Source organism: Mycteria americana, chromosome 9, assembly GCF_035582795.1.
Source record: "Mycteria americana isolate JAX WOST 10 ecotype Jacksonville Zoo and Gardens chromosome 9, USCA_MyAme_1.0, whole genome shotgun sequence".
Classification (NCBI taxonomy): Eukaryota; Metazoa; Chordata; class Aves; order Ciconiiformes; family Ciconiidae; genus Mycteria; species Mycteria americana.
This window is the reverse complement of record NC_134373.1, coordinates 23,611,926-23,636,607: the sequence shown is the minus strand read 5'-3', so window position 1 is coordinate 23,636,607 and position 24,682 is coordinate 23,611,926. Positions and strand designations below refer to the sequence as shown.

Below are 24,682 nucleotides of genomic sequence, written 5' to 3'. Positions count from 1 at the left end.
CTGATGGGGATCCACCCACAAAGTAGCTAACTCCCTGTTTCAAACATCCAGCAAACTCTATGGTCACAAATTCTCAAAGTTCTTTCCATTTTGTTATTGCTCAATTAGTTGATCTTCATCAGGGTCATGGGGGTGAGAAAAAAAATGAGCTAACTATTCATCTTGAAGTCTTCAGTCTAAGAGATAAAGCACATCTAAGATTGGACTACTTGTTAGGCCCATGCCAGCCTAACTTCTGATCCTAGACAGTGCTACCAGTTAGTATCACAAGCACAAAAGGTCTTGAATTTATTCAGAAACGTATGTATACAATAATGTAGTTGCAAGATAAAAACGTATTTTCGGCCCTGACCTAAATTTCACCAAACTGAGCAAATATAGACACTCTCCCTCCCCCCAATCTGCTGCTGTGGCTTGGCAATAGAATGCTTGGTTTGAAGCTATTGCTACACTTTCTGTCCCAGCCCACACACTCCACAACAGGGAAGACTTTCATTTATACTCGAACAAACCTGTGGCTATGTTGTGAACTGATTCAACCGATGGGAAAGAGAAGAAGAGAGCTCAAATTAGTATTCTAAGCCTGATGCCAGACACTTCTCAACACTGAGCCACAGCTGATGTCTCCAGAGATCCGTAATCTGATTGAAATGATTTGATAAAAACTCAACAGTTACACACACAAGAGAAAAGCTAAATTTCTTGTTCTTTCTGAAAACATCTCTCACTTCCTCAGACAGCCCTAACCATGTGAAAAAGACTTCTCTCCTGTTGTTCTTATTAAACTTTTCAAATACATTCACTAGGCCAAGCAACCAGGGAATGGGAACATGAAGACACATGTGAGGAGTGTTTCTGGCAGTAAGCTAACCAAAGCTCAGTTTGGCTCTGCGCCCCCCCCAATACAACCATCTCTATCTTCAGCTCCTGGAGAGCAGCTGTATCTCCTAAGCATGTTTTCATTAGACACACAAAAAGAAAATGACAAAACAAAGGGGATTTGTTTAGGTAAAGCAGGTCAGAAGCTGTTATTTTGAAAGTAAACATATAGCTTTAAATATGATTTAAAGGAACAAATGAAATAATGTAAAATTACCAGAAAAGGAATAGAATTGAATTAAAGGTGGACCTCAGTGTGCATTCTAATATTTCAAAGGAAATTGATCTTCCATTTACCAAAAATCCAAATTTGCTCCAATATTTTAACAGCATATTAAATTACAATACAGTTTTTCATGCTAAAAGCCGGTGTCAAGTAGTGAAATCTACCTGGTAATGAAAAAATTTATTCACTCCAGGGTACAGGATTGCTGTCCAGCAACAGCAGGAAAAGTGTGTTCAAGAGGCAGGATACCAACCACAGACACTTTTTTTTTTTTTTTTTTTAAGTATTAAAACACACATTTTCCTATCATCCCATAACGCAGCCAATACATAAAGCCAGTTCAGCTCTGTGATGAACAGGAGCAGGCTGTGTCAACTGGCCTGGCAGGAACACGCTGTCATGAATGCTGCTCAGACTCAAAGCAAGATAGATGAGCTATAAAATGCCTTAAAAGTAGGTCCAGCCAAGTTTCTTCTGCTACCAGAAGAAACTATGTGTCATGTCCAGCCAGTAACTGGACACACCTCCTATTCATATTCCAAAAAATTCCAGCCAGTTACTGGGCACACCTTCTATTCACCATATTCAAAAAAAATCCAGCAGAGGCTGTTTTTAAAAATCTTTTGGTTTATTTTGATTGTACGGTGAGAATAACACTGGCATATACCCCTGCATTTTTTCCCCAAATTCAAGCAAACATTTTTATCGACAATGAGTTTTACTAAACAATTTTTCAATAGGAAAGCATAATCCTGCATGCAGAAACATTGTCTTCCAGGATATAATTACAGGATCCTTTCCCAAAGCTTGTCCCCATAAAACTGATAACAAAATTCCATATTCAAGAGCCGGCAATGATTAAGTTATATAGAATTTCCAAGGCTAAATAAACATCAGTGCTTAAAAACTCACAAAACACCTTCAACACCTCTAGCCTTTTTGGCAGTTAGCATAAATAGACTAAGCTGTGAAGAGTTAGTAATTGCACCACATAACTTCAAACAGTGATTTAAGAACACATTTACTGGTAAACAATTTTCAGCTGCAGATTAACAACATTCTCCACCTGGCTAGACAGGTTGAAAAGATATATAATGCAGTACCCTATCATTTGTTAATTCATTTAAAGAAAACTGCTATTTCAACTGAAATTCTTCCCAGATTGCACAATTTTTCCTATCATCTCAGAGAGAACCGCAGTACTGCGTACTATTCAAAAACATATCTGTGGATCGTTTTCAGTAAACTGGGAGTTGCCATTTTTGCTGGTATATCCAGATTTCTTTCCTCAAATCCAGCGTTTGGGTGAGCAAATGAGACCATCTTCAGGAAATAATTAAGACTGTCAATAAAGAACTCCTGTTGTAACAAGAAAGGAATGGTAAATTTATTTCCTAAGTACCAAATTATATGGGAACAGCTGATAAAAGGCCTGAAAATATATCTGCAGGGCTAACGCAAATAAGCACTGCTGTTAGCTACATGTTTTTCAAAACTGAGACGTGAACACTGACAGATGCTTGAAGTCACATTAAGGGAACAGACTACTTTTCCTGACTCAAAGAAGTCAAGCAGCAGCCAAAATTCAGTATAACCAACAGCTTTATGGCAGGCCCAGAGAAGCTGTCAGAACAGCCAAAATTTTAATTCTGCCTTTTTGCTTGTTTTCGTGTTCCTGCCCACAAGTAAAACTGAGGACCACGAAGACATACTGTTTTAGTCTCTTCCTAACCTGGTATCATGCTCTATTATCATACGCTCAGTCCTTTCAACTATGCTTACATACCCAAAGTCTTAAAAATGCAGTAATTATCTATACTGTAATTATACCTTCCACATTGATTAACAATATAAACTGTTTCTCAATGGCCATACATAAATGTGGAATTGCCACAAGGCCCTAAGTGTATAAATACCCCTCCCTCTATGAGTCTTCCATATTCACTACAGCCATGACTCGAAACTGATCCAATTGCTACTGCAAATACTACAATAAGTTACCATCAGCTGCACCTGTTTATCTTGTATTCATTTGGTCAGAAATCCAAATAATCCATTTTTGCATATAATATGGAAGCTTCAAGAAAGTCTTGGTGTTAAAAGATACACTCACCATGTATTTTGTGCCTTCTATTTACAAATAACTCCAGCAGTCTTGTCAGTATTTCGAATCCCTCAAGTTCCTACTGAAGTTATTGAGCGAATTAATTTTCTTCAAACATACCTGACTATTTCACTCAAAGGGAAGTCCTCCTCCTGATCTACAGCTGGGGTAGTTCTACTTAGATTTAAAAATACATTCTCTAAAGTTACATCTTCTGACAGATTATAAGCAATTCGTCAGAGGAGCCTAACATTTAAAAACAAACCCTTTTACCTCTCCCAACAAATGCTGCCTGTTTATTTTTTTTCTCTTCCGACGTGGGCCGTTACCAAAGCACTGAGAAGTGCCCAGCTCTCCCACACCGCTACCACCACTTTACACAGGGAACTGAAAGCTGCCATGCGCACACCCCACGGACGGTCACACTGGTACATTTTGCGTTTCAGAGATTTCACAGAGGAGCCGGTCCCGATAACGAAGTGCTCCCCGACAGGTATTGCACTAGCGGTTTCTGGCAATACTGCAGCCCGGCAGAGTCACCCGGACGGCGACGCCGGCAGGCAGGTTACGGCTCGTCCCGGCGGAAATGCCCCCGGCGAGGGGCGAGGGCTGGCGGGGCGGCCCGCACACGCACGCCGCTGCTCAGCCAGGCACCGCCGAGGAGGGCGCCGGCGACCCGAGGGCCAGACGGACTTGTGCCGCAGCCCCGTCCCGCCGGAGAGCCCGCTTTCAGCCAGGGGAAGCAGCCGAGATGCCCTCGAGGCGAGGGAGACGGCGCTCTGCCCGCCTGTTCCCGCCGCGCCGGCAGCCGTTTAACGGTCGCGCCGCTCCATCTGCCTCTGCCTCCCCGCTCCCGGCGCGGCCGAGGCGCTGCGGTCCCGCGCGGAGCTTCCGCCTCGCTCCCTCCGCCGCCGAAGCCAGGGGAAGGGGCACACGCACTCGCCCCCCGGCGCTGGGGAGCTGCCTCTCGCCCCCGGTTGCCTCCCAAGCGCCGCACCGCACAGCCGGACGCGCACAGCGCCGGCCTCCCCGTCCCGAGCTACCCCCTCGCACCTCACCTCACCCGGCCTCGCACACGGCCCGGCATGACCGCGGCTCCCCGCCGGCTGCCCCTCTAGAGCCGGGGGGCGCCTGGGCCTCCCACCCGTGCGGTGAGCTGTGCTTACCCCGGGGGCGGCGGGGCGGCCGCCAGCTGAGCGCGGCCGTCCATACCGGCGACTGGGTGAGCGCAGGTCGGCTCTCGGGGCAGGGCGGGCGCAGCCGCTGGGATCCGCCCGCGCAGCGCCTCGGCTCCCCGCCTCACCTGCTCGGGGCGGGCTGAGGAAGACGGCCCCGCTCTGCCGCCCCCAGCGCCGCCTTGCCCCCGAGCCCAGGCATTCCCCGCTGTTTACAGCGCGGCCATGGGGTGCCTTCCCGGGGCGGCGGCCGCGGCCACGCACACGGCTCCGCTGAGCTGCCTGCGCCGGGGCAGCCGCTCGCTGAACCACACCTTGGGCGGAGGGGAAAAGAAACACAAAGAAAAAAAAAAAAAAAAAACCAAAACCAAACTTCGCGGCGAGAAACTTGAAACGCGGAACGTTCCCCGCTCCGGCACCCGCGGAGAAACAGAGACTCCCTGTTCCCGTCCCAGCTCCTCCCTCTCTCTCTCTCTCTCTCTCTCTCTCGCTGCCTGCCCGCCTCCACACACCCGGCTCTCCCTCCAGCGGCGGCCCGGCCGGTGCGGGGACTCCGCTCGGCCCCGGCCGCGGGCTGTCAGCGGCCAGCGGGGGCAGGGCCCCTCCTCTCGGCTGGAATTTTCCTCTCCCCGAGCAAAGCGTCCCGGCGGCCGCCTCGGGCTCAGCCCTTCCCCATTCCAGCCACCAGGGCGCGGGGCGAAATCCCTACAGGTGGAGAGAGCCAGGCGGGGAGCCCGGGGCGGGCCCGGCCGCCCGGGGGCAGGGGCGGCGGTCAGGCCCCGCGGCGGGACCCGGCGCCCTCAGGCCAACTGTTCTGCTCAGGGGTCAAAGCTACGTCGCCCTGTGCCCCTTGTCGAGCGCGCCGGGGACTTGTCCCGGGTGTGTGTGGGTTCAAATTTCCTCGCAGTTGTCCCCCGCACCTCCAGGCTCGCCCCCCACCCCTCATCCCCGGCCGCCGGCGGGCGGCCTCGGCCCCGGGGCGGGCAGCGGCGCGCCCCGCGGGTGCCTGGGGCCGCCGAGGGGGCTGCAGCGGCTGAAGCACGGGGTGAGCTACTCGTGTCACGGGTAACTAACTACCGGTGTTAAGAGTGGTTTCAGGTAGATGTTCAGTTTGCTCCTTGAGCATGACGGCACTTCGGTCTTTTCTGTGTGACAAGCTGCTCCTTTGCAGTATCTAGCGAGCAGATCTGGCAGTACCTGCTGCTTACCCGTGTCAGCCCAGAGCACCTTTCCAGCTGTGCCGTGTGATCGGGAGATGATGTTGCACAGTAAAAGACAACTCTTTATGCAGGTAATATTTTGGCCAGAGGTTAACAGAAGTTGAAAAATAGCCAACGACAAAGCATTTATACTTTTTTTTTTCCCATAGGGAAAAAGTAGAACATTGCACTCTAGTATAAATGCCCTTTTTCTGACTAGTTCTAAGATTACGTATCTGGAAAAAATATTATAATTGACCATTCTATGTTAACGTTATTCCTAATATGGACATTGTCTAGTATAACACTGCATATAGCATAATACAGATATTGTACTTTAATAACATTCTGCTGCTCCCTGTATGCCCTTCTTATTTGTACTGTGCTTCTTCAATAAAGATTTTCTTCTGCTTTTTCAATAGAGATTAAATAACCCTGAAGCTGCTTGTTTTGACAGACCCTAGAGGTTGTTCACATCCTGAATAACCACATGCCATTATCAGGCACGCCCTGTTCATCTGTGTACATTTCCTAAACCAAAAACTTAATCACTGACGAGTCAGATGGATTTTCCATGGTGCAGTTTTCAAAGAGATGGTGTTCAACGAATTGATCAATGAGAAGAATCGCAAAAACAATCCCACTGAAGACCTTATGTAAGTCTCTGACCCTTTTTCTCTTTTGACAGGCCACTTTCTTTTCTCAGGCTCCTCAAATTGTTTGGCCACTTCCTAGATTAGGATGAAGGCTGAAAAATAATTCCTTTGTATGTTGACTGTTCCTGCAGTAAGGGCAGGGTAACTTTCTGCATTCAGAGTGCAGCCTCAGTTTCAGTACAAAAGAACTTAATGTTTCCAACCAGCTACTTCTTGGGCAAAACCATTAAGTAACTGCGTCTTCTAAAGGGTAATGAAATTCCCATGTTGCAAAGGTGTGAGATGATTCAACACTACAGTGCTGTTTCAACTGAACTGAAGACCATCGTAGCTGATTGTATGTTAGTTAGGATAATTACGTAAGTTGGTGTGATGTTGTCATCCCTTCTAATAAACTTTGCTGGACCACCAACAGACAAGGAACTGTTGTACCATTCTCTTTGAAATCTCATTTGAAAACCATTATAGGCTATAGTCTAATTCTTTTGGCAAGTACTAATGCCATGAAGATTGCAATCTATTGAATAGCTCACATGGGCTAATAATAGAAACTCAGCAATGCCAGGGAGAAAAGTGACATCAGGGAAATAACCTAAAAAAAATTGTTAGCGGTAGCAATTTCCAATAGATACTGGGGGATTATCTAAAAAAGCAGTTCACTGAATAATGCCCATCTCACTTAAGAGGGGAGAGGTTATGCTTATCTTCTTACACTACCACTTCTCTTACTCAAATCTCAGTTGTTAACTAAGCACGTCTGAAATGCCGATCACTAGAAACACTATAGGCTCTAAACTTGAGTGCCTGCAGGCCATGTTCTGCAGTGACAGTTTTATGATGACTAGACTTAAAATAGCGGGTTTTATGAGATGCTGGAGATACTATTTGTCCTAGGGATCTCAGTTTTTAAAAACAAATTCTAGACTCCTATGGCACTTTGTTTTTTAACAATAGAAAATCAGTTCTGTGTTCGAGTTTCAAAGATGTTGACAGAGTCAAACTCTCTTTTTTTATTTTTCTATTCTTAAAAAGTTCACAACTTTGTCCTGAACTCAAAATGTTGCTCATATAAAGCAAAGTAACTCTCGTACACAATAAGCAGAAGGCTGCAAGAGAGAATACCAAGTGACTGGGCTATTAATACACTATTCCTGTCTCTCCAATTGAATAGTCGAAAGAAAGAACATTTAAAGAAAAGTTCCCTAGCTTTTTCAAGCTGATCTGTGAAGATATCATTGTAGCAGTTAACAAAGTGGCAGGTTATTAATCGCACAGTTGCAATAATGTCATCCTTTGTCTATGGTTTGAGGTAAAACAATCATTTAGCCAGAGGCACTAACCCGTGTGACAAGCCACCATCCGCTGCACTCAGTGAATGTACTTGGTGCCATTGCATGTTCCCTATAAATGTTTGCAGATTAATACCCAGTTCTGATTACTGTTAGCATAACCTTCAAGTTATGCTTGTAGTAAGAACTGTTAATTCCAACTGCTATTTGAAGGAGAACCTCTATCTTATGTAGAGGTGTGGAGTTCCAGGTGGCTTACTAAGTATGGGTTTTCCATACAAGTTAAATTACTAAAAACAAAGTCCTGCCTGTTCTGAAAAAGCAGTAATATCCCATGGCATTTTTTGTAACAGTCAGGAGTTGTCCTAGATGGCTTTGGGAAAATCTCCATGCCTCTGCCCACATGGTAGGATAGTGCTGGTGGTTGCTATCCACTGTTCAAGAGGGTGCCAGAAATGTGGAATACAAATATTTTGGGATGAAAGATGCTGTAGAAATGTAATAGACGGTAAGATTTTCAAACAGGTATACCCATTATTGCCTGTGGTGAAAGCTATTAGAAGTGTTAAATAGACCACAGGAGTCTTACGATATTTCTCACTATTGTAAAGGTCTGTTTACAACGTCTTTCTTTTTACATTTATTCATATATAACAGCATATTAGTGGCATTTCATGATTTAAGGATGTAACCTGAATGCTCTCTTAACATAGTTTTGTACATAGAAAGTCATACTGTACCACAGAGTAGTTGTTTTGAATAATATTGTGCAATGTAGGTGTGAAATACAATATGGAATTGAAGAGTGTTTTCCTTGTTAAATTAATTTTATGATGCATAATTAAAATATATTAGAAAGCTGAGCTGTTTTATTCTGCCAGTATAGCAGACATTACAAAAATGAGGGTTTTACCCTCATTTATTATATGACTCTTGCTTTTGTTTAAATGCAAACTAAATCTGTATGTAATTTTTTTCTACAGAGCAGGCAATCAGCTTACATCGCATCCTGTTCAACAGTTGCCTTTTCTGTGTTTGCATTCCAGCATGTGGGTGAGGTTTTGGGAAGCATGCACACACATGCATATAGCCACTGAAAGCATTGCTGTAGGCACAGGGAGAGGGGTTTGTGCCCATCTAAACTGTGCGCTTAATTGAAGAACACTATACACATCTCATCTATAGATACACAAGAGGAATAGTAAGCATTTTGTTAACACTTTTTTTCTAAGGAGCTCAGGGAACATTTCTAAATAGTAAAATGTTACCACCATAAAGAAGTTAAAATTATTATTTCTATTTCCCATGTTAAATAACCTCGGTGCCTGGAGATTATGCAGTTTGCTAAAATCACAGCTAGTTAACAGCACAACTGGGATACCACTCCTTTATATCACAACTAGCTGTATTCTCTCATCTCATCAGCAGATGATCTTAAAGAAAATTGGATGACAATAATAAAAGGCATCTGCCTGGGTGGATCCTATATTTTTAAGTACATGGAAAATTATAAAAATGGTTTTAAAATGAGTTGGCTCAAAATTTGCATCAAAGATTTACCAAGTAGGGCACTGATACATGGATTTGATAAACATCTGAGCTTAACGACATCCTATGCAATATGTTGATGGATTTATATTCAGTTTATGGTAGGGCTACTGATTTTTTTTAATTAGAATAGAATAGAATAGTTCAGTTGGGAGGGACCTACAACGATCATCTAGTCCAACTGCCTGACCACTTGGACTAGCTGATTGTTGAAGTACAATGGAGTATATAAAAGAATGATTTATCTCCTCTTACACAAGGAAAAAGTAGAAAATAGTTCAAGTTAGGACTGTCCTATCTATGTGACCCAAAGTAATATTAAAATTACCCTCCAGCTGGGTTTGTACTGGTGTACTGCTTTGCAATGGAGTCCAATTACAGCAACTAAAGCATCACAGACTCCGCTAACCTAAACAGGATTACACAGGTCTTTGTGTTTAATGTTGTATTTTAATAATTTATATGTAGGTCATATCTATGCTGGCCATCTACACAAAGACAGGTTTCACCCTGAGAAGGAGACGGATCACATTATTCTAAATTGTAAGCAATGCAGTTGTCTGTTTAATGCTTTGGCCTGAGAGATGAACTACAAATAAGACTACAAAAAGGTACCCCATATACTGTCAGATATAGGACCAAGTAATTTTTGCATTTTATAGGGGGTTTTCCCAATAGTTGCTAGTACATATAATAGTAAATGCAGGGTCAGATCCAAAAATATTTTCTTCTTTCATTAATACTGTCCCAAATATATTTTGCTCCTAATGCGTACATTACAGGCATTTACTTTCTTAGAGAGACATTGTCCTTTTGGGTCATATTGAAGATTAGCATGATACTATGATGCATTCCCATTGCCACCATTGTGTTTCTACTCTGCTAGTGTTTTATTTTTGCCTTTGGATCATCAAGGTGAATGTTTTACCACATTACATGTCATGATTTGTAAGTTATTTTGCTTGTTGAACAGTATTTTTGGGACTGCATTAAATAACAATTAGTGAGGTATTCATGTGGAATAACTTTGCATTTGAGTAATATTAGAAAGCTTCAGATGATGCGTAGTAGTGAGTGATTTAAGATACAGGATCACATATGCCCTGAAGTATCCTGTTGCAATGTTAATTATTTTTCAAAACAGCTTTGTCTAGCACTTTCAAATCATGTTAACCACTATAGTTGCAATGAAGGATAGATAAGAGTGAATTTAAACGTTAATCTTACCTAGGGTTTAGAAGAAACTACAAGTTCACTAAATTGCTATCATGCACTCAATTTACAAATTATGAATGTTCATATATAACTAGGAAAGTATGCTGTGCAAAAATCCTCAACACTGAAGTCTACGAAGTCTAAACACTAAAAAATACTTATGAAGAAAAACACCTTTGGAAAAAAAATACATCCATAGTATTTGTTCAAGTGATTAGTAATGCATTACCTTATGTCTTATTGTATCCTAAAGTAACACTACAAGAAACATAATCTCCTTTTTCTATTAGAAAAATACACTTAGATCCACAAGAGATTTGGGAATTTCTTCAACAGAGATACAGAAAATGTAGCAATAGCTAAGCTATCAGTAGAGGAGTTATCTTAGGTCCTGAAAGCTATATTGCTATGGTTGTACTGTATCATGAAAGCAAGATATATTAGCACAGGGGAAGCTTCATGCTGCACAAATTTGAATCTCTTGGTACTTTAGCTAGCTTGCTCAGAACTAGCCTGGGTAACTTTACAGGGCTCATGCTTTCTGGACATCCTCTGAGGCACTACATACGTTATGGTGGAATCTAGTGCCATATATTAAGATGCTTTTGAAGCATGGAGAGGGAGTTAAATACTTAACTCAGACGTTACGAAATGACTGCTCTGATTAGACAACTGAATAAACGGGGAGGAGAGAGGGAGGAGGCGCTCCTCCTCTGCAACGCTAACAAGAGAAGAGATGCTGCTGTGTGTGCAGCGGGCTTACTCAGGTATGCTTTAGGGACCTACTGCTGGAATTGGACCTCACAACAGAGCTCCAAAGGAAGTATTTGTCTTGTCTATTTTAAACACAAGATGGTACTGAGATGTTCAGCACAGACAGACCCAGGATAATTCTGGTCACATATGTACATACAGTGAATTCTAGGGACCTGGAGAAATCTATTTGTCAAAAAAAAAGGCTCATCCCACCTTCAAATGGTGGCAGTTTCAAGAATACCACACTGCACCAAGTTCCATTTAAGTCACACTGTAGGCACATATGCCACTTCATAGATCCAGAAATTATTAGTGGATCTTTTAGAAAGCTGGATTTTTTTTTCCAATAAATGTTTGAAAAAAAGTCATGAACAGATACTTACATAAAGGTTTCAGTCAGAGTACCTGGCTGAGTTTACCAGCTGTGATAATTCCCACAACCTTTTCAGACATATTTTCCAAGTACGTCACTTATTGCTATGATTCTAAGAAGCAAGAATGAACATGGGCGGGAGCTCAAGGCTGTGTATTACAGCTGAATTTGGCTTTATGTCTAGTATTTGCCTCATCAGGGGGAGACGAAACATCGGTTGCAGAAATTCTTTGAGGTCTTCAGATGAAAATTATTACTGATCTGAGTCTGAGAGTTTGCATAAATAATTTCAAGTCATTTCAAAGCCCAGCTTTGACTGTTGCTTTTCTGCCGTTTGCCAGTGTCTCCTTACAGAATTAACTCGTTAGTGAGCATCTATGTGTAGTCAACATAGCTTGTGCAGACATGTCAAAGACAGTTTGAAACTAGCAGCTGCGTGAAGCTCAGCATGGGCTAACGACTCATTTTCAGAGCCAGGTTTCCTGGAGAATGTAGAAGCTTAATTCTTTATGTCTTTGGCTATACTTAGCAGCAGTACACAGGACAGCACAGCTCAAGGGTAGCACAAGTATATTCTCTGGTATGTATGCACCAGTATATATATCACCGTATCCACCCTGTAAACAAAAAATGGTAATTAAGCAGCAAAGTAGTCTCACACATAACAATAAGCCCATGGCAACGCGGACTGAGAAAGCTGTGTAGCCTTTGTGTGTGTCGTATATAAACAACTTGTATGCATACCTGTTTGCTATTGATTTACCAAACTGCAGTGTATACATTCAGCATCTTGAAACGCTTCTAATTTAAGCAGTTAAGTTTTAGCTAAGTTTAATTTTATTTAAGAAATGTATGGAGCATTTTCTAGGACTAGTTTTCCCGTTTTTTTAATTGAGGGATTGTGTCCATACACCATGGAAGCACTCTTCCTGGCATCAGAGCTGCTGTTAATTTCATTCTTTCTTCCCTCCAAACTGCTATGCTAAAGTCACTGCTTACTATCCACTGAGCATGGCATGGCTTGGAAAGGTTCATTTGTATCTTGACATAGTCAGGAGGAAAAAAAAGGCTTAACAATCTAGTTTGGTTTTGTTCTGTTTACTATGGCATAAAAACAAATATAATGATGCTTAGAATTCTCACATGCTAATTACTATGTATACATGCAGCAGTTTATGTTGCTTTTTACTATACATTAACATCTATTCATTCACTGTAGTTAGGGACTGTGTACTAATCAAAGACAAAGGTTGCATGAAATTGTCCAGATATTTTCATTAAAAATAAAGTAAAAAAATAAACAAGCTAGGCTAGAGCTTTAAATGCTCCATATGGAACCAGCAAACAGAAATGCCCTTAGCTCAAGCAATTTGACTGGGGCATGAGACCAGATTTAGAAGACTGTGCAATGTTTTATGTACAGCAGTACAATTGCACTATTAAAAGATTTGAAGATTCAACTTTTAAGTAGCTCGTTAAAGGTATTTTCAACCTTTTACTTTGAAAAGAAAAACCCAACTAAATATAGCAAAAAGATTTTGAATGCATCAGTCAGTCTCACTCCATGGCCAATGTGTAGCTCCAGTGTCACCCATTTATGCCAGGAGATGTGAAATTGCCATCGTCATTCTATACTGGAGCCGTAGGCCACCCAGCTGCTATAACAGCACTACAGCTATTTCTGACTTTGTGGAATGGGGCCAATGTTGTTCCCAGAAATAAAGGTTAGAAAATGAAAAGAGCACCAGTTTTATCTCCCCTATCTCTTCCTGGAGAAGACTGGGCAAGTTAATGGCAAAGAAATCCATCAAGAGTTATTAAATACAAAGCACCATCTCTGGCTCAGGAAGTTCCTGAACCACAGATTGTTTGATGATAGGAATGTTTGTGGAAGTATATATGCTTTCTTTTCATTTATACTGTTCCCTCAACATCCATTTTTGGACATTGTCTGAGACGGGATACCAGGCTAGGTAAGGCTTTCGGTCTGATATAGAGAGGCCATTCTTATGTTCTGAGGTTCTTCAGCTACATTTGGAGGTCTGACTTTAAAACAGAAAGGCCTCAGTTTTTAATAAAGGCAAAGGAGTGCTATAGATGTCTGTGGTTTCTTTGAACCTACTGTAATTATTATTTCAAGATTTTGCCTTCAGTCTTAGTTTTTACATTGTAAAGCCCACACCTTTCAAGCATTAGGCATTCAAAGAGCTGGTAAAGGCAGTTTGGTGGTGTTAGAAGGTAAATTACAGCTCTGCTGAATGGCTTGCTTGGGTATTGACTTTAGAAGCTCTATGTAAAGTGGCGATGCTGGATGGCCTTATTAACAACTCTGAGGTCAGTGTGTGTGAAAGTGACGGCACTGGGACACGGAGATGTTTTACCTTTCCCTAGCAGTGTATGACATACTTATTGACCTGGTTCAACCTTAAAAGTCAGCCCATTATAGTCAGATACAAGTTCTTGGGCTTCATTCCAGGCTAAGATTCACAAAGATAAACATGTATATGCTAATTAAATGCATCAGAGTCTATTTAGGGCAAACAGTTAAAGAGAAAAGTTTGAAACAGTCTTGAGCTGCCCAGATACAGAAGCAGGAGAAAATAAGGGAAATAAACAGTCACCCTAAATGGTTTGTACTCTTTTTTATTTTACTACTTATGAAACTATATTTGAGAAATAAGCAACTGTAGACTCTGGTCAACATGATATCAATTTGGGTTGAGTCACACAACCATTTTTCAAATGAACTAGCTCTTGTCTCTTGATTTTACAGACAGAACCCTGCTGCATAACCTGTTTTAAGTAATTCAAAATGCACCTTAGAAAATCCTTGGCCCAAGGGCAGAAAATTTTTGAAACATTTAAAGTGAATGAAAAAGAACAGGGAGATAAAGCTGCATGGTGGCTCAGGAGATAGATTCCAGTGAGGGCAGAAGGAAATTGTTTTAAAACATAGACTGTGATTATCAACGTTAAAAAGAAACATGACATTTTTCAGCATAAAATATGAAGACTGAGATGAGAGGAAGAGAACCAAGAGGTAAAAATGTCCAGCAAGGCCAGACTACATGGTTAAGGAACATGAAGGTACAGGAACAGATCCATGGCACAAGTAAAAATAATGTTCTTGGCCTGGACAGATGGTTAACCTTGCATACTGAGGCTTTAATGCCCAAGTCACTCTGTCCTCTCTAGATCAGAGTGACTATTAGGCTAGACTATATAACTATTTGTCATCATTTGTAGCAAATAAACTATTCCATTCTTTTTTTTACTTTTTCAAGCCACCTTTTTTTCCACTTCACATGCCACTGATGAAAAAAATACGGAGTTCATAAAGAAAAGTGCAGTACAAACTTTGCCACGATTTAATCCTTAGTCAAAAGTGAGAGAGTTTAATCCTTTTAACTCTTCAAGGTCTGTGGTCCGATGACTTCGATCAACTGTCTAAGACAGAGTCAGGATATCAGATTTGTTAGTGTCTTAATGTATGAAAAGAACAAAAGCAAAGTGATGCAGCTTCATCAAGCAGCTATCGTTCCCATGTAAACCTGAAAGGTAGTGAATGTGAATCTGAATTTAGGTCTTTCAAACTGAAATGGCAGAGACAACTACATTTCTAATTACCTAGACCACTGCAGTTTTTGGTTGGAATTCCTGAAGATAAAATGAAATTAATTTTGCCCATGTTTTTCAACAAAATAACAGATTTTTAATCCTTCTTACGATAAAAATTATATCTGTTACAGAATAAATTTGTAGCTGACAAAAAGTAAACTCTAGTTCATAAAGATTTAAACCACTGATAGTTAACCTGAATAACATCTATATTCAGTTAATATGATGCTTATGAATTGCAAATCAGACTAAATATATGTTCTGTTGAAAGCAAAGCAAACAATAGAAGTGACTCTTGTATTCTAAGAGTCAAGGAGTCACAGAAACACGTATTGCTTCTCCAGTAAAAGACAACAGAAATTACTCTCTACAAAGAAGAGAACCTATTCTACTGATTCACCAATGTACAACAGTCAGACACCATGGATGAACTCCAACCTACTGGCTTCAAGGGCAAGATCCTTTGTGATTCTTAGGGGTGCAAATTTACCTGATGTTTCAAGGTTCAAGCATAGGTGTTTTCATGGTTTTCCTTCTTCCTACCATTCAGGCTAAGTCTAATTTTTCAAAGGTCACAGATATTTAAGTCCCCATTTCTCTTTAAATTAGTTCACAAAAGCAGGTAAAAGACAGGACTTAGGGATCACTTAGATGGGGAATAATGAGGAAGGGGGAATTATCTTAAACTATTTTAAATGTATGTGGAAGCTTTTTCTTTTTTTTTTTTTTCTTTTTCCTAATAAATTTTATTATTGTGTACAACATGTACCTTGCTTTATACTGACATACTAACTTGTACACTTTTTCTTTTATTAACACTTCTAGTCCTGATGCTACTTACAACAGTTTCTTCATGCATAGTTTATGACTGAGACTTTAATCAGAAGCCCGTTCACCTGCACAAGGCAGACAGCTGGAAACTGCTGTCCTATCTTCTGAGTGAATTTGTACCAGGATTTCCATCTGTGCTATATACGTGCCTGGAAGGGTACCAATAACAATTACTGATCATTGCAAAGATCACCCCTAACTGATGGCTCTTTCAATGTCATTTTTGAACACATTCCACAGTTTTCTCTAAGTTCAGAGAAAGATTTGAACCACAGTGCTGAAGGAGGAAAAAAGCCAGGAGGCAGATTTCAGAGCAACAATTTTGTAATATATTGAAGTTCTATCCTTACACATGTCCATTTTTCTAGTTTTAACTGAGTCTCTCTCTTAACTCCAAATTAAATCACGAGATATATTTTGAAAGTTACTTCTGTGAAAGAATCCTAGACATCTGGGGCCTATGATAAGAAAAGAAGCACTTTGCAATCTTCAGCAAAATAGAAAATGGGGGAGATAGTGAGGGCAGCATTCAGAATTCATTATCACAGCCACTGTGAAGAGAATCTTCTCTTAAGAGCTGTAGCAATTGCATGTAGGTGTTACAAACAGGAATCTAAGTTGCATATAGTTCCTTAAAAAAAGACTAAAATCGGGAAGCTTTCTCTAATGACCGTGCAAGTCAAATATTATCCAGGTAAAAAACAAGAGTACAGCACAGAAAAGGTATCCAAGTACAGTGTGATATGACAGAGAACACCAGGGATCTGTAATGTGCTTAAGTCATGACAACTTTAACCTGATGCTGGGAAGAAGAAAGTGAAATAATATTTCTTAAATCCGTCTATGCATCTCAGCTTACTCCTGGTGTTTATCCAGCAAACCTGCCTTTCCAGAGATCTCTCCAGGTTGCACCAGATACCAGCGAGTATCACACATTGCAAAATGCCATAGTAGACAGCAATCTGATTAGAACTGTAGCATTTCATTTGCAAACAGTCTACTTCAGTTACAGATTAACAGGAAGGATTTAATTTATTGAAGAAAATTAGTAGCTAGTAAAAGGAAGGTATGAAAAAAGGCATGCTGGAAATTACAGCAAAACCTCAGGACTTGATTGCAGTATATATTTTAGCTTTTGCATACAGCTTATCATTTTTATGTGAGAAGTCTCATCAGGACCAAATAGATTTTCCAGAGATTATTAATGGTTTTACCTTGTCCAATGAAAAACCACGGCAATTTTACTGATTTGTAAAAGTCAGCTCAATATCTCTTAAGACAGGCCTCAAATTTACATAGTAGGCATGACAAAAAAATGGGACATATTTGGAATAGTGGAATGATAATCTAATCTATTAAATTTTTTATGATTGCCACCATGGAACTGGTGGTAAAGGAATGGGGTGGTAATGCCTTCCTACTTCTGCTAGGAATCTCACTCCTTATCTGCTTCAGGATCTACTTCACCAGCAGATCCTGCTTAAACAGTACTCACGTTTAAGCTGCAGTACATGAAACAGAAAAGAGGAATAATAAGATGGGTAGAATCCCCTGCCAAACTTACAACAAACAGCAAGTTCCAACAACTCCTCCTGTCCTCCCTTTCACTACCCAGAGGCACACAAAAGTCAGGTAACTGTTGCAATTTAATCTCTTTAGCAACATCTGACCCAGCAGACCTAAGAGTATTTTTTGCATTCACATACCTAGATACGTGCACGAGGCATCATAAGTCTAATTTACTAGAGTATTATAGAGCCCACTGTAAGGATGGGGGGATTCTACAGAAAGAGATCTCTCTGTCAGCCAGCAAGAAAAACTTTCCTGAATTTCCTCCACCTGGCAATCACTGTAACCCTAGTCGCTTTTCAAATTGTTAAGGCTCATAAACTATTTTACTGGAAGTGTGAATAAGCAGAAAGGCCTCTGTATTAAAAATATGATTGAGAGCAGCAAGTCTTAGCACACCATCTGCAGTGATTGCACTCAAATATTTATTATGTAAGTTCCACTAAGGAATAATCAATAAACTTTGTCAGAGCTGATGAGAGTTCAGAGGAGAAAGCTGTGTGTCAAGCAGCTTGTGACAGTATAAAGAGCCTACAGAAATATATGCATCCAAGGGGAGAGCTGTCAGGCACTTAGAAGTTGGAATACAGCATTCAGTCACTCTCCCTTTCATGAATACACACTGGATTATTACATGAAAGGAAACTGCAGCTCTAGCGATACTGTGTTCTGCAATACAGGTGCGTCTGCTGCCAAGGATGACCTTCCTGACAAGCACCTTATCCTCATCTCAGTGCCCTGGATTCTCAGTGATATACTTCACAGTCACTTTGACATAATGAATACAGACTTCCTCAGAATATTGTCTTATGGCTTGTGATAAGAATGAATGCCCAAAAGTAGCATGACTAGTCTCAAAAAGAGGCAGAAACTCCTCTTATTCCTCTCTTTCTCTGCTTCTTAAAGCTCTATTCTTGACTGTTATAGACTGCTAACTTTCTAACAGTCATTTTCTCTTCCAGAGGCATCTAAGGATCAACAACTATCTCATGAATAGGATCTCAAGTGTTCCGTGCTTCAGCTTGTTTCTTGTTGTGCTGGTTTTGGCTGGGATAGAGTTAATTTTCTTCACAGTAGCTAGTATGGGGCTATGTTTTGGATTTGTGGTGGAGACAGCGTTGATAATTCAGGGATGTTTTAGTCACTGCTGAGCAGTGCTTACACACAGTCAAGGCCTTTTCTGCTTCTCACCCCACCCCACCAGCGAGCAGGCTGGGGGTGCACAAGAAGCTGGGAGGGGACACGGCTGGGACAGCTGACCCCAACTGACCAAAGGGATACCCCACACCATATGACGCCATGCTCAGCATATAAAGCTGGGGGAAGAAGAAGGAAGGGGGGGACGTTTGGAGTGATGGCGTTTGTCTTCCCAAGTTACTGTTACACGTGACGGAGCCCTGCTTTCCTGGAGATGGCTGAACACCTGCCTGCCCCTGGGAAGGAGTGAAGGAATTCCTTGTTTGGCTTTGCTTGTGTGCGCGGCTTTTGCTTTGCCTATTAAACTATCATTATCTCAACTCATGAGTTTTCTTACTTTTACTCTTCTGATTCTCTCCCCCATCCCACTGGAGGAGAGTGAGTGAGCGGCTGTGTGGGGCTTAGTTGCTGGCTGGGGTTAAACCACAACAGTCTTTTTTGGCACTCAACATGGGGCTCGACGGGTTCAAGATAACGACAGATTTGATTGGAATGTGCTAGATCAAATGTATAGCTGTTATTGCTGTTTAGCTATTAATCGGCAGGCTCCTGTGCTTGCCATGGGGCTTGCTTGCCTTACTGTATATTAGAGTCTAGTGCTTGGTAGTGGCTGCTTTTTGCTTTTGCTGCCTGCTGTGCTGCTGTACTGCTTATCGTCTTACTCTGCTGTGCCTGGGAACATTTTGATAAAGCAATGGCCATGTGCCTGGCCTGGCACATGGCCAGGGCATTGCTGCTGTTTCTGTGCTGCTGTACTGGACAGGCTGGAACTCCGGTGTGAACTTGAGTTGAAGGGACTGTGACCTGTGGATGAGTCCACGTGGGAGCAGGACATCCTGAAGCGTCTGTGGCTGTGAATAAGTCCACACCAGGGCAGCAGGTACACCTTGAAGCATCAGTGGCTGTGCATGAGGTCATGCTGGAGCACCTCAACGCGTATGGCCATGGATAAGCCCAAGACAGAGCAGGTACGCCCCTGGAGGGACTGCGGCCATGGGTAAGGCCATGTTGGCGCAGGCTTCCTTCTGAAGGGACTGTGGCTGTGGGTAAGGCCACACTGGAGCAGGTATATCTCTGAAGACATTGTGGCCCATGGAGTAGGCCACGCTGGAACAGGTGCACCTCAGAGTGGCTGTGGCTGTGGATAAGTCTATGCCACAGCAGGTATGCCCCTGGAGAGACTGTGGCTCATAGATAAGGCTCCACTTGGAGCACATACACCCCTAAGGCACTGCAGTCTGTGGATAAGTCCAAGCCGGAGCAGGGGCAAGGGGAGGAATTCATTGCAATGTTAAACCTGATGGTCTGGTCCAAAGAGACCAGGGGTGGAAATTGTAATGGAAATACCTTTAACTTCTTGTAACCCGGGATTTGAGTTGCATGTTATGGGAATTACTATAGCAGGAATCACTTGAACCAGTGGAGGACAAGTCTTACAAGATGCAGTGCAAGTGCAGCAGTGGCCCGACCTGAGCTGGCTTTGGTGCCCAATATCTGCACGCAACGCATCACCTCTCCTGTCCTGAGTGACCACCATAACAGATGGAGCCCAAAGTCATGGACTAAATGAACTCAATGGACATTTTGTGGACATTTGTGGACATTTTATGGGCATTTTATGGACATTTTACATGGGTGGTCCATAGACTAAGGGAATGATATCTGTGTATTATATCAAAGGATGGGAAGGGTGGTGGTGGTTAATGAGGTTGTATTGGATAGCGTGGTACCTGAGCATGACGTAAATGGTATGGAATAAAGGGTGGAGAATGTGCTAATTTTGGCTGGGATAGAGCTAATTTTCTTCACAGTAGCTAGTATGGGGCTATGTTTTGGATTTGTGGTGGAGACAGTGTTGATAATACAGGGATGTTTTAGTTACTGCTGAGCAGGGCTTACACACAGTCAAGGCCTTTTCTGCTTCTCTCCCCACCCCACCAGCGAGCAGGCTGGGGGTGCACAAGAAGCTGGGGGGGGACACGGCTGGGACAGCTGACCCCAGCTGACCAAAGGGATACCCCACACCATATGATGTCATGCTCAGCATATAAAGCTGGGGAAGAAGAAGGAAGGGGGTGGTGTTCGTAGTTATGGCGTTTGTCTTCCCAAGTAACCATTATGCGTGATGGAGCCCTGCTTTCCTGGAGATGGCTGAACACCTGCCTGCCCATGGGAAGGAGTGAAGGAATTCCTCGCTTTGCTTTGCTTGCGTGCACGGCTTTTGCTTTGCCTATTAAACTGTCTTTACCTCAGCCCACGAGTTTTCTCACTGTTACTCTTCCAATTCTCTCCCCCATCCCACTGGAGCAGGGGCGGGGGGTGAGGGGAGTGAGTGAGCGGCTGTGTGGTGCTTAGTTGCCAGCTGGGGTTAATCCATGACACTTGTGCAGACTAATACTGCCCTGCCAGTGTTTGTTCAGCAGTTGCCATTGTCTGATACAATGGGCCTGGGTTACCATTTATCAGACCTGTTCTTCCAGCTAGTCTACATTCCTTGCCCTCTCCACTTCCAGGATGGGGAGATCCTTTATGAAGATACTTCCTGAGCCTCCTAAAGGGGCATGCTCCCTCTTCAAGAAAACAACAATAATCACTTTCATAATAAATTTAAAACTGAAACAAATGCTTTGAAAAATATTTTGATTAATAGCCCTGATATAATGATCTTTTTCCTCTTATGCTTCTTGGTTCCAAGAAAATAAAATACTGTCTTTCTACACTCTAGCTTGATTTCATTATGTCTTTTCCAAAATTTTTGTATTTGCAACTTTTGCTGCTCTCTGCAAGTTCAGCGCAGGCTCTGTAGAGTAGCTTTATTGAAAAGGAGTTTAAGAGTTTAGCACTGTACACAAACTAAGTGTAAAAAATTATTACAATGTAAAAGGTTAGAAATTAGTAATAACAACAATTTTAGAAACTTTATAACTAAAATGGAAAAGTAGTTCCGCCAGCAAAATGGTATTTTTGTTCAGGAAAATTTCTGACCATCTCTTACACCTCTTCTCAGAACCACATTTTTCAGCTGTTTCACATACACCCAGCTACAGGTTCTCAGAGTCTTCACAGAAGGCAGGTATGCTCAGCAAACCAAGTATCACAAAGCTCCTGATTCATGCACCCTGAACTGAGATAACCATAAATAATCCCTTGAATTCACTGCTAACTGGAGGGGAATGACGTACTGAATAGTATGAATGCCCTCTGCAGGCAGAACAAGAAACCGCCATAATTCTGGGATTGACTTCAGTTTGTCTATTTATTAAGTAGGTACTAAATAAACAAGTCTATATTAGTCCTTATTAGCCTGTACTGCCATTGTCTGAAAATTGTAAATGGTACAGTGGTATCTCCCTGCTATCGTTGATAGACAGTTGATAATCTATCAGAGACTTTTCACCAGTCATAAAGGCAGGCTGTGTCTATACTGCTGAATTATACAGGAACATGGAGCGGGATCGAACCCTGCACCCTTGTTCATCAATGCTGTTTAATTGTTACAACACTCCTGGTGTGGTTTGACTGTACCAGCTAGCATTCTTTCCCACACCCTCTGTATAATGCTATCTGTGAGTGTTTTACCAGTCCCATGAGCTGCTGCACATCCTTCACATAATTTTAAGTATTTTGAGCTGAAAAAAATCTCCCTCTCTCTTACACACACACGTGCATGCACACACAAATCATGCCTAGAGCCATAGCAGTACTCTATTTTGTCCTGGGGACATCAAGGGCCAACTGATATGTATTGTGGATATAACCAGTTCTGTGCCATTTGGCCTCTAATCTAGAGACCAGTCCCCTCTCTCTAAACCCTCAATAATCTACTGCAAGAGCCAGGTTTTGTGGTAATCAGTACTGTGTTTTCCTGAAGGGCCAATTTAGTGTAGCTCACAAGCATCAGGTGAAAATAGCTTTCTGTTGAAGCTATTATCAAAACAGATGCTAAACCATCAGGCTTATATAGGCCTGCTCTGAGCCTACTGCTGTCTCTGTCCACTACATGTTGCCAGAGGTTTCAGAGCCTCTGTCACAGCGATCTCCTGTTCTCCACAAAAAAACCAGCAGTCAGCAACTATTGCATGCCTGAACTCCGTGACATTCAGCCCCATGACCTCCACCTCAGCATATCCATGCTGGTTTTCTGATTGGCCAAGTCTACTGGGGATGAGATCAACAAAAAAATAAATATATGCACTCAGTTTAAGAGAAGAATGATCTCATCCGCTAGCCAAAGATGAATGTGAATAAAACTGTTTGAAGACTATTATGAATTCAGAGCAGGAAACAAGGCTTTTAAACACAGTCTTTACTGGAATAAGAGGACTGATGGACACCATGTGGAGTGCAGTAAATGTCATATGCAACAAGAGTAACAAAGCAACAAAAGTACTAAAAATCAAAAACAAGAAAGGATGGCAGCGTGACAAAGAAAAATCTACGGCCATGCTTAAATTTAATAGTCACCATCATCCTTGTTGTTTCCAAAGGAGCCCCTGACCACTTCCATGAGAACATGCCCAAAACATCTTGCTTCGGGGCAGATTCACTCTAATGAATGGCCTGGATTTCAAGCTGCACATGAGCTGCAGTGCTAACTTCACATGCAGTACAGAGTAATGGCTGCATTCAAAGACTCTAGCTGTATAGATAAATGACTTGCTTGTATTTGTCCCTACCTCTTCCATGGAAGTTCAGGTAATACATACAGTCCACAAAATCAGTATACACCATTACAATGCTTGTCTGTTCACTAAAACCATGAACAAGTGACTTCATTCCTATATTTGAGAAAGTGAAGAGAGGTGTTCTACATACCAGAGCCTAAGCTGCCAGCAGAATAAGAACTGAGGAGCAGAAAACTGTTTGATCAGCTTTGAGTTCAAAGACATGTCACAGCACACGTAACTTCCAAACTGGATTATTGTGACACTGGCAGTTACAAAAATACCCTTCTTTTTCTGTTCATGCCTACAGCATACTTGAAAGTCAGTCAGTCTCCATATATATGGCTTTGGACTTGCTGGGTAGTCTGATTCATTCTCAGTCTATCAAAGATCTTAAGTCATACTTAAGGTCCATGAAAATCACATTGTATGTATGCTTACACAGTTTTGAATTGAATTCTAATTTACATTTTAGTAATTTAAGTTTCTTCTGCTGGAAATGCAGCAATCTCCGTAGTTTACAGCAGAAAATCTAACAGAGACATGCTTCTCATGGATGCTGCAGGTGTGCCAAGCACTGAGGATTATACAGAGCAACTATAAGAGCTGCAATTATTTGAAAATGCTTTTTTGAAGGTCCTGTATTAATGCCTCTCCTTTTATGTGCAACCTAACAGAGAGTAGACAAATCTTTACTTTTTTCCCCTGATGCATCTCTTGAAACACTAATGGAAAGTTTATCTGTAAGAGTAAGTCTATAACAATGGGCTTAGACAGAGACTTTACAGACAAAGACTGGTACCTTGTTTTATTTGCATGCTGTGTAAATTATCATCTGTTTTGCAAGTTTTTCCTGTTTCTAAATTGCATTTTCTCCTTTCCAAAGAATGTATGGGTGGTTTTGCTTTTAGTTTGGTTTTGTGTGTGTGTGTGTGTGTGTATGCACACATATAATTTCTGCTTCCTAACTCCACTGTAGTGCATACTCTACTTGCATTTTCCTGGAATTTACGTAACCCAAAATTTGCTACTTGCCATATACTTCTTACACTAATTGTGAGTTCTGTAGCTGTCTCCACTGATATGCAAGCTAGCACTGTATATGTCCCTGTCCTGCCAAAGACCAGTCTAATTCATTCTTCCTTCACAAAATGCCACCACCAGTATACCATTTGTCACATTTTTGATTCTTTGTCAAATCTCTCTCGTCTTTCCAGTACAGCTACCTCAAGGCAGTTACTGCCAATGTTAAGCTTTTACTATTGAAACAAAACAGCTTCATTAACTTGCCAATACATTTAACAGAAAATAAGACTATACACCTTGGGTGGGGTTTAGCAAAGTTCCCAAGCCAGGTTCCTGTTCACGCTCTGTTGCATAAAC

The 24,682-nt window shown here is 41.9% G+C and overlaps 1 protein-coding gene across 5 annotated transcripts in view; it reads right to left on the bottom strand.

Annotated features, from left to right (window-relative positions):
- Nucleotides 1-5,006, bottom strand: part of COBLL1 (cordon-bleu WH2 repeat protein like 1) — an 88,763-nt gene extending 83,757 nt beyond the window's left edge. For 4 of the 5 annotated variants that reach the window (XM_075511606.1, XM_075511607.1, XM_075511609.1 and 1 more), the window contains exon 1: nucleotides 4,376-4,739. In XM_075511606.1, coding sequence (XP_075367721.1) covers nucleotides 4,376-4,419 — 44 coding nt within the window. In that variant the 5' untranslated portion in view covers nucleotides 4,420-4,739. Of the gene's footprint in view, nucleotides 1-4,375; nucleotides 4,740-4,896 lie in introns of those variants that run through there. The other variant, XM_075511610.1, reaches the window with a different exon arrangement.
- Between the last annotated feature and the right edge of the window lie 19,676 nt (nucleotides 5,007-24,682).